The sequence below is a fragment of the Rhinopithecus bieti genome, unplaced genomic scaffold (assembly GCF_001698545.2).
Source record: "Rhinopithecus bieti isolate Rb0 unplaced genomic scaffold, ASM169854v2 scaffold_1017, whole genome shotgun sequence".
NCBI classification, from domain to species: domain Eukaryota; kingdom Metazoa; phylum Chordata; class Mammalia; order Primates; family Cercopithecidae; genus Rhinopithecus; species Rhinopithecus bieti.
The window spans coordinates 155,482-166,162 of NW_016803657.1; the positions used below are offsets into that span (position 1 = coordinate 155,482).

At 55.8% G+C, this 10,681-nt stretch overlaps 2 protein-coding genes across 4 annotated transcripts in view; one reads left to right on the top strand and one right to left on the bottom strand.

Annotated features, from left to right (window-relative positions):
• FLRT1 (fibronectin leucine rich transmembrane protein 1) overlaps positions 1-4,429 on the top strand; it is an 84,942-nt gene extending 80,513 nt beyond the window's left edge. Inside the window, exon 3 of the mRNA XM_017892592.1 lies at positions 1,691-4,429. Coding sequence (XP_017748081.1) covers positions 1,740-3,758 — 2,019 coding nt within the window. The 5' untranslated portion in view covers positions 1,691-1,739 and the 3' untranslated portion in view covers positions 3,759-4,429. The remainder of the gene's footprint in view (positions 1-1,690) is intronic.
• The window catches only part of MACROD1 (mono-ADP ribosylhydrolase 1), a 175,391-nt gene that overhangs the window by 118,588 nt on the left and 46,122 nt on the right, over positions 1-10,681 (bottom strand). The window lies entirely within an intron of this gene.

The following is a 10,681-nucleotide window of genomic DNA, read 5'->3' on the forward strand; positions in this document are numbered from 1 at the left end:
TGGATGGATGGATGGATGGATGGATGGATGGATGGATGGAAGGATGGATGCATGGATGGATGCATGGATGGATGGATGGATGGATGGATGGATAGGCGGATGCATGGATGGATGCATGGATGGATGGATGGACAGGTGCATGCCGGAATGGATGGATGGATGAATGGACAGGTGGATGCATGGATGCATGGATGGATGGATGGTTAGGTGGGTGGGTGGATGGATGGATGGATGGATGGATGGATGATGGACAGATGGATGAATGGATGGTAGGTGGATGGGTGGGTGGACAGATGGATGGGCAGAACAGAGGGAAGCTTTATCTGGGGCCCCAGGAAAACCTAGTAGAGGAGGTAACATTTGAGCTGGGTCCTGCAAGAGTAACTTGCGCGATGGAAAGAAAAAGCAGCCAGGAATACAGAAGGACAGAGAAGACAGAAAGTTTTGCCTGGTTGAGAAACAGGTGTTCAGTCCCTGGGGCATAAAAGTAAGGTCCTTGCTGGCTCAGTGAGCAGGTGCCGGCTCTGCTCTGTACACCAGGGCTGCCCTCCCAGGCTGGGGCTTCAGGCTCTGAGAGGCCATCTTGTCCCATCATTGAAAAGCCTCCGTGAACCCAGCGTTTTACAGCAGACTTTTGCTGGCTGCATGAAGACACCTTCCTCACTGAGACTGAAAGATAATTTCTCTTTAATTGATTTTTTACCACTATGAACAGTAAAATAATATAAGAAAAATCTATGCTGCAATTTTTCCATTTGTGAAAACTGAAATTACACCTTGCAGCCAATTCCCTCAGAGTACAAATGCCTCCCTCCTTTTATTTGTCTCATTCCTTTAAACTTTAAGCTGTTCCAGGAAAAAAAAAAAAAACAAAAAACATGGTCTGTTTATGATTTGAGAAAGGGGCAAGGTGTGGGACAATTTCCCACACAACTCAAAACCCAGGGCCAGGGAGGCACCTCTGATGAAAAGAGATTTCTGTAAATACATGAGAAAGTGATTCTGTTGACACCTCATTCTTCTGTCTGTAGAATGTACGAGTGACAATAGGACATGTTGTTTTAACACCAGACAATGAAGCTCCCTGCTCTGCACTCCTCGCCAGTGATGGCACTGACAGCTTCGTTCTCGCAGGTTCTGGCGACGCCCCCCTTTTGAGCTCCTGGGCCTTCCAGAAACAAGCTTTCCTTTTGAACCCTGGGTCCGAGCCAGATAGCAATGCGTGCTCCTCGTGCAATGCCAGGGAAACAGCGGCTGTGAATCCATAAAACACGCCCTAAATCCATCCCATCCACATTGACTGGTACCTTTCGCACTGGCCATAAAGACTGGCTTTGTGTGAAGTCTTGAGAGAAGAAACCAAACCTGCCGCATGGCTCTCACTAAATTAACCTCCCCGAGGCTCCGGATCACATTTCAGGAGGGCTGTGGCAGCGTGCGTCTCATTAATGGGCAACCTCTTGGCTCCCGATATGATTTAACGTTAGCCAGATGTTGTTAGAATCCGGGAGCAATCACCTGTGGCATAAACCTGGCACAAAGGCTGTTCCTCCAGCTTGACCTCACCTCGCAGGACCTGCCTTCGGCCACCCCTTGGTGCAGGCTGGCAGGTGGGAGGGGGTGCACGATTCGCTCCTGGGGTCGCTGTCGCCACCTCCCTCTCACTGACCCCGTCCTGTGCTCCTTGCAGGTATTCAGGCTCCAGGCCAGGTGGGGCCGGACACCCCTAGCCATCCACCATGGTGGTGGCACACCCCACCGCCACCACCACGACCACTGCCACTGTCACGGCCACTGTCGTGATGACCACAGCCACCATGGACCTGCGGGACTGGCTGTTCCTCTGCTACGGGCTCATCGCCTTCCTGACGGAGGTCATCGACAGTACCACCTGCCCCTCGGTGTGCCGCTGTGACAACGGCTTCATCTACTGCAACGACCGGGGACTCACCTCCATCCCCGCAGACATCCCTGATGACGCCACCACCCTCTACCTGCAGAACAACCAGATCAACAATGCCGGCATCCCGCAGAACCTCAAGACCAAGGTCAACGTGCAGGTCATCTACCTGTACGAGAATGACCTGGACGAGTTCCCCATCAACCTGCCCCGCTCCCTCCGGGAGCTGCACCTGCAGGACAACAACGTGCGCACCATTGCCAGGGACTCGCTGGCCCGCATCCCGCTGCTGGAGAAGCTGCACCTGGATGACAACTCTGTGTCCACCGTCAGCATTGAGGAGGACGCCTTCGCCGACAGCAAACAGCTCAAGCTGCTCTTCCTGAGCCGGAACCACCTGAGCAGCATCCCCTCGGGGCTGCCACACACGCTGGAGGAGCTGCGACTGGACGACAACCGCATCTCCACGATCCCGCTGCATGCTTTCAAGGGCCTCAACAGCCTGCGGCGCCTGGTGCTGGACGGTAACTTGCTGGCCAACCAGCGCATCGCGGACGATACCTTCAGCCGCCTACAGAACCTCACAGAGCTCTCGCTGGTGCGCAACTCACTGGCCGCACCACCCCTCAACCTGCCTAGCGCCCACCTGCAGAAGCTCTACCTGCAGGACAACGCCATCAGCCACATCCCCTACAACACGCTGGCCAAGATGCGTGAACTGGAGCGGCTGGACCTGTCCAACAACAACCTGACCACGCTGCCCCGTGGCCTGTTCGACGACCTGGGGAACCTGGCCCAGCTGCTGCTCAGAAACAACCCCTGGTTCTGTGGCTGCAACCTCATGTGGCTGCGGGACTGGGTGAAGGCACGGGCGGCCGTGGTCAACGTGCGGGGCCTCATGTGCCAGGGTCCTGAGAAGGTCCGGGGCATGGCCATCAAGGACATCACTAGCGAGATGGACGAGTGTTTTGAGACGGGGTCGCAGGGTGGCGTGGCCAACGCGGCCGCCAAGACCACGGCCAGCAACCATGCCTCCGCCACCACGCCCCAGGGTTCCCTGTTTACCCTCAAGGCCAAAAGGCCGGGGCTGCGCATCCCCGACTCCAACATTGACTACCCCATGGCCACGGGTGATGGCGCCAAGACCCTGGCCATCCACGTGAAGGCCCTGACAGCAGACTCCATCCGCATCACGTGGAAGGCCACGCTCCCCGCCTCCTCCTTCCGGCTCAGCTGGCTGCGCCTGGGCCACAGCCCGGCCGTGGGCTCCATCACAGAGACCTTGGTGCAGGGGGACAAGACAGAGTACCTGCTGACGGCCCTGGAGCCCAAGTCCACCTACATTATCTGCATGGTCACCATGGAGACCAGTAATGCCTATGTAGCTGACGAGACACCCGTGTGTGCCAAGGCAGAGACAGCCGACAGCTACAGCCCTACCACCACGCTCAACCAGGAGCAGAACACCGGCCCCATGGCGGGCCTGCCCCTGGCGGGCATCATCGGTGGGGCCATGGCTCTGGTCTTCCTCTTCCTGGTCCTGGGGGCCATCTGCTGGTACGTGCACCAAGCTGGCGAACTGCTGACCCGGGAGAGGGCCTACAACCGGGGCAGCAGGAAAAAGGATGACTATATGGAGTCGGGGACCAAGAAGGACAACTCCATCCTGGAAATCCGTGGGCCCGGCCTGCAGATGCTGCCCATCAACCCGTACCGCGCCAAAGAAGAGTACGTGGTCCACACCATCTTCCCCTCCAACGGCAGCAGCCTCTGCAAGGCCACGCACACCATTGGCTACGGCACCACGCGGGGCTACCGGGACGGCGGCATCCCCGACATAGACTACTCCTACACATGATGCCCGCCCACCTGGGCTGCCCCGCCCCAGCCCCAGCCCCAGCCCCAGCTGCCCTGGCGTGGCCACGTGGCTTTGCCCAGCCTGCTGCAACCCGAGAGAGCAAGAAAGAGAAATTCCACGGATGACTTTCCCCCGCAGAAAGCAAAGTTTGGGGAGGGCTGACGATTTTGTAGAACACAACCGTGACAATTTTTTTTTTAAAGAATAGAAGGCAGGAGGGGGAATTCGACATTGTTGAAGACATAATTTATACTGAGTTATGCCAGTTGGGGAGGGAAGGACTAAAAATAATATCACAGAAAGGGCTGGGTTGGGTTTTTTGGTTTTTTTTTTTCCCCCTGAACTGGAAGGATACTACCTGTACAACATCTGTGGACACCTCATGCTCTGTTCAGGGCCGTCACAAAGGAACCGCCAGGGAGAAGCAGCCGGCTCTCAAAGCTCCCACGCAGCTCTCCCGCTGCTGGCCACTCGCTGGCAACGTGATGGAAGGTTTTCAGGCTCCTCACAAAGGAGAGAGGGAAGAAAAGATCTTTTGCCCTGGAGATATGGTCCTGAAATCTCTCCCCTGGCTCATTCTATACCATTTCCCTTGCAGATTTGCAGAAACATGGCGTCTTTCACTGCATTCTTTGAACAATCATGTAGTTGATTAAAAAACAAACAAACTTGTTTTTCCCTAGGCTGAAGCCCTCTTCAGTTCCATGCACCACGCTCTCCTGTAGAAGCCCCGGCGGAAGCCGTAGCTTTCCCCGCCACCTGGAGGTGCATCTGTCTGCCTGTCTATCCCTGTCGCGGTTTCTCTAAGTACAGATGGGTAGACAGAGCCACATGCACGGTCCTTACCGTTCTCCTTGGGTCAGTTCTTACCATTTCCTGAGACAATAGAATTGCGAAAGTGTTGCTTTCTCCTAGAGATCATTGAGTAAGTAGACGGTGTGTTGGGGATGGGAGTGAGGTGGGGGAGGAGACTTGGTCTCGGGGTCTACTGCTGTTCCTAAAGGCTGAGGTGTGTATGTCTCAGACGGGTGGCTTAGGGAGGCNGACAAGACAGAGTACCTGCTGACGGCCCTGGAGCCCAAGTCCACCTACATTATCTGCATGGTCACCATGGAGACCAGTAATGCCTATGTAGCTGACGAGACACCCGTGTGTGCCAAGGCAGAGACAGCCGACAGCTACAGCCCTACCACCACGCTCAACCAGGAGCAGAACACCGGCCCCATGGCGGGCCTGCCCCTGGCGGGCATCATCGGTGGGGCCATGGCTCTGGTCTTCCTCTTCCTGGTCCTGGGGCCATCTGCTGGTACGTGCACCAAGCTGGCGAACTGCTGACCCGGGAGAGGGCCTACAACCGGGGCAGCAGGAAAAGGATGACTATATGGAGTCGGGGACCAAGAAGGACAACTCCATCCTGGAAATCCGTGGGCCCGGCCTGCAGATGCTGCCCATCAACCCGTACCGCGCCAAAGAAGAGTACGTGGTCCACACCATCTTCCCCTCCAACGGCAGCAGCCTCTGCAAGGCCACGCACACCATTGGCTACGGCACCACGCGGGGCTACCGGGACGGCGGCATCCCCGACATAGACTACTCCTACACATGATGCCCGCCCACCTGGGCTGCCCCGCCCCAGCCCCAGCCCCAGCCCCAGCTGCCCTGGCGTGGCCACGTGGCTTTGCCCAGCCTGCTGCAACCCGAGAGAGCAAGAAAGAGAAATTCCACGGATGACTTTCCCCGCAGAAAGCAAAGTTTGGGGAGGGCTGACGATTTTGTAGAACACAACCGTGACAATTTTTTTTTTAAAGAATAGAAGGCAGGAGGGGAATTCGACATTGTTGAAGACATAATTTATACTGAGTTATGCCAGTTGGGGAGGGAAGGACTAAAATAATATCACAGAAAGGGCTGGGTTGGGTTTTTTGGTTTTTTTTTTCCCCTGAACTGGAAGGATACTACCTGTACAACATCTGTGGACACCTCATGCTCTGTTCAGGGCCGTCACAAAGGAACCGCCAGGGAGAAGCAGCCGGCTCTCAAAGCTCCCACGCAGCTCTCCCGCTGCTGGCCACTCGCTGGCAACGTGATGGAAGGTTTTCAGGCTCCTCACAAAGGAGAGAGGGAAGAAAAGATCTTTTGCCCTGGAGATATGGTCCTGAAATCTCTCCCCTGGCTCATTCTATACCATTTCCCTTGCAGATTTGCAGAAACATGGCGTCTTTCACTGCATTCTTTGAACAATCATGTAGTTGATTAAAAAACAAACAAACTTGTTTTCCCTAGGCTGAAGCCCTCTTCAGTTCCATGCACCACGCTCTCCTGTAGAAGCCCCGGCGGAAGCCGTAGCTTTCCCCGCCACCTGGAGGTGCATCTGTCTGCCTGTCTATCCCTGTCGCGGTTTCTCTAAGTACAGATGGGTAGACAGAGCCACATGCACGGTCCTTACCGTTCTCCTTGGGTCAGTTCTTACCATTTCCTGAGACAATAGAATTGCGAAAGTGTTGCTTTCTCCTAGAGATCATTGAGTAAGTATTCGGTGTGTTGGGGATGGGAGTGAGGTGGGGGAGGAGACTTGGTCTCGGGGTCTACTGCTGTTCCTAAAGGCTGAGGTGTGTATGTCTCAGACGGGTGGCTTAGGGAGGCATCGCAGCAGTGGCTTCCAGTTCCACCCTAGCTCAGCTTGGCCAGCGCCGGGCTGCTCTCCTTTCTGATCTAGATAAAAGCTTTATTTGATTCCAGTGTCCTCATCTCCCTCCCCCACCACGTGCAATCACCTTAACAGCTACTTTCGGAGCATTTACCATGTGCTGAATGTTCCCTCCTAGGACGGGTAATAAGCGCAGGGATTTTTTTTTTTTTTAAATATCAGCTGATTAGACCTATTGGTTTCCATGGCTGCTCAAACAAAGCCCAGAAAGAGACACAAAAATTCTCAAAAAAGCCCTGGGTGACAGCAGTCCCTCCCTGAACGTAGAAAACTCAGTTGGGCCCACCCCTCGGACTCTGTTTCTTGAGAGGGAGAGGCCAGATCTCTTTCTAAAAATGCCAGCCTCCAAAAGGGCCCTAGCTGGGGCCCTCAGAAGAGTTAAGATTTTATTTCCTCTCTCTGGAATCCATGTCACTATCATTGATTTATCAACTGACAGTGCAGTGTGGTGAGCCATGAGATTAAAACGATGATGAAATAATGACAGCGAATCGGAGAGGGGGAAAGAGTGGAGTCTGCGTCCCAGTACTCGGGGAGCCCGGGTCACTATCTGTCACTGTGCTGCTTGTTCTGCGCCGAGGAAAAGGAACGTCAAAGAGGAGATGCTGGTCCGAGGGCAGGAGGATGAGAGGGCTGGGAGCGCCTGGTGATGCTCTTTTCAAACGGCCTGCGCCGCCGTGCGAAAGCAAAGGCAGAAGCAGCAGCGGGGCAGGGGTTACGTTAAAAGGCCCTGCCGGCGCCTTCAGTGAGGAGATGAGGCTGAAAGGAGCGGACACAACAGCCACGTAGAAAGTGGAAGGAGGGGTGCAGGTTCCCAGCACAGCCCAGGGGGAGCTAACCCACAGAACAGGTCCACTCCTCAGCCCTGGGGAACAGCCGAGCAGCGTGGGGCACCTTTCACTCAAAACTAGACGTGTTTTTCCTTTTCCTGCCTGAATCATTTTCTCACACAATAAGGTCAAGAGAGAAACTTCCCCAGGCCTTAATGTCAGGTCTGTGTAAAAGCCCCAGGCCGGGCGCAGTGGCTCACGCCTGTAATCCCAGCACTTTGGGAGGCTGAGGCAATCTTCTGAGGTCAGGAGTTTGAGACCAGCCTGGCCAACATGGTGAAAGCCCATCTCTCTAAAAATGCAAAAATTAGCCAAGCGTGGTGGCAGGCGCCTGTTACCCAGCTACTCGGGAGGCTGAGGCAGAAGAATCACTTGAACCAGGGAGGCAGAGGTTGCAGTGAGCCGAGATTGTGCTACTGCATTCTAGCCTGGGCAAAGAGTGAGACTCCATCTCAAAAAAAAAAAAAAGTAGGCCCTCCCTGTGGACCATGGCCTCCCCCCGCCCTGAGACGAGCAGAAGGGCCCACCTGGGTTGTCTGGGAGGAGAGAGTGCCCGAGGTGTGCCACGTTGGCATGGGGGACAGAAGTCCCAGGTCTCTGCTGATTCTAAAATGAGCCCTCCCTCCCTGAAGGGCACCACTCTGATCACTGCCTTCCCCCAAGTGCCACCCATCTGCAACACGGTGCTGCCAGCACACTGTTCCCACCTCACCTAGGTCCCCTTGTCTCCTCTCCTTACCCTAGACAGGTCAGGTCATGCCCTTAGTGTTTAGGAAGGCATCTGGGAACAGTAGGTGGCCCGGACTGTGAGAGCTGCCTGGGAAGGTCCCGTTTGGCTGGGGCAGGAGTGCGGCGGACTTAGTGCTAGAGAGCAGGCAGAGCTGGGAGCCAGCCTGTGCCCAGCCATGCCCTCCGAGACAAGGCCTAGGTGATGAGCCTTCCTCCCCCGCATTGCAGAGTGGGCCCAGGCAGGCAGGATCCCTGGCAGCTGCCCGAGAGGAGCTCCTTGGGCCCCAGGACCACGCGAGTCTCCTGCTCCTGGTTCTTGCACTAACTGGGCGAGTGTGGGGCTCGGCCCCTCTTACCAGACCCTGCCTGCCTCACTGCAGGGATCACCCGCCCCCTGGAGCTCTAAGTGCGGATGAAGGTGGAAGCTCCACCCAGTCAGGGCCCTGGGACCCAGCTCTAGAGCTGACTTTCTCATCTCTTCTGCCCCTCAGCAATCCTGACACCTTCCCAGGGTCCTTTCGGGGCTTTCCCAGAGCAAGCCCCCAAATATCCTCTGTGTCACAGCCCCCTCAGCCAGGGAGGGGGCCAGAAGCTAGGTCCGTTCTGAAACCCCATCCCCTCTTGGCCCAGCTCCTCCCAGCTGGTCTCACACCACAAGATAGGAGGTGTTTCAGGACACCCCGCCTTCCCCCGGGCCTGTCTAAATTCTCCCGGGCTCCGGTGCACAGCCGACATTTCCGAGGGAACGTCCGCGGCCGGGCTGACCCTCAGCCTCTAAGTAACCAGAACAACCTCAGTGGCCTCAGCACTGATGAGTACGTTTTGTAGCATTTAAGGCAGGTTTAAAGTTAAAGATAAAAAAAAGCCTACGACACTTCTTTGGTTAAGTGGTTTACCCTTCGTGGTAATTAGATGTAGTGATTGGAATGTCTTTTCTATTACATGGCAATTTTCCTTTAAATTTCCCCTTAAAAGAAAGAAAAAAAAAAAGGAAAGGAAAGAAAAGGCAAGGAAGGAGAGAGAGAAGGCACCAGCAGGCCAGGAATCATTTGCATTTTGCGAATGAGGCCTCTTGTAAGCTCAGCTCAGGCGTGGGGCCCAACGTATGGAATGCTTAAGAGATTACTAAAAATAAAATCTATTAATTAGTCATACTCAATTCCGCAGACATGATGTGCATCAAAAGCTGCTTTTCTTCCCTTTTCTCCTTCCCCCTCCCCACGGCCTCCCGCCACAGCCTCCATCTTCTCTAAATAGGCTGGGGCTTGCTAGACCACCTCCATGCTAACATGGTACATGCAGCAGCCAGGGGTCTCCCTGACCCAGGACCGGGATGCAGGTCTGGAGCCAAGAGCTGGGGCATTGCACCTTCCTGGCTCTGGGTGACGCTGGCAGGGGAGGGGACAGCACCTGGGAAGATGGCAGCAGCTGGGAGGGGCCCAACCTGACTCTCCCAAAGCCCACACCTGCTTTGTGCCTCTTCTCCCTCCCTCTATGCAGGCACCCGGTCTCCTCCTTCCCCTGGGGGTCCAGGAAACCCTCCCTCTGAGCCCAGCCCAGCCCTGTCCGAACAAAGCCAGGCAGAGAGCCGAGGAGGGGGTCAAGGAGATGTTTTCCAAGAGGTGCAGGGAAAGAGGGTTTGGTGAGAATACGGCCTCTGTTTCCCTTTCAGTAAAGTGGGGGTGTGCTAGGGCGGGGTCCAATGTCACTCAGGAAACTGGTGCTCCAGAGGCCGAGTGGGGGCCCCTCCCCAGTGCTGGCGCTGAAAGGTTCTAGCTGGCCCAAGTCACGTGAGGGATCCCTAAAGGGTCGGAGGGGCTGGTCAGGGCCTGAGCGGAGGACATGCCAGGACCCAAGTCTGCCTCCGAACCTGTGCCTCCCTCCTTACCTCCAGCCCTGGAGCCAAGGAGCCAGGAGAGGAGGAGAAAGAGCAGACTCTCCCCCTTGAAAATGGCAGCTCAAATCCCAAAGCCAGCCCACTTCAGAAACCTGCTTCCTGCTGAACATGCCAGGGAGGAGGCAGGGGCTTCTGAGCCTCGCACTTATGAAAAATACAACAAGGAGAATTGGATGTGGCAGAGAGGGAGCGAAGGGACGGGGAGGGCAACAGGGAGAGCAGGGGCGGTGCTGGCAGGAGGGGCCAGGCGCAGGGACCTGTGCCCCCAAGGGCCAGACTCTGCTCTCAGGGCCAGGACACAGCCAGGGTCAGTGGCGAGCATCTGCGTGCCTCCTCATACTCGATAGGCGCAGGTGACAGCGGCTGCTGCCTGCCCCTGGGTGGGCGCCAGGGCGAGCACTCACAAGCGATTCGCAGCCTTGCATCGGCCTTCCTGAGTGCATCGGCCTTCCTGAGTGCAGAGAGGAGGCATGTTTTTATCTTAAGGAGGGATAAAAGGCTCAAAATGCAAATTGTTACCGTTTACAACCAAGGGAGTCTGCTAAATTGATTAGGAGAGGTTAAACTCCTTGGAGGTGAAGGGAAAGGGGGATTTTTCGTGGTTTATGAACCTGCCCCAAGTGGCTATCTCCAAAGCAGGGACTTCCTGGGCCTCGATGGGTGGCGGGGGCCGGTGGGGGAGGTGGGTGTGAGGTGGGGGCATCTGCCCTGGCTTGGCTCTCTGGGGAGTGAGGGTCTCTGAAGACCAACACCAAATGGG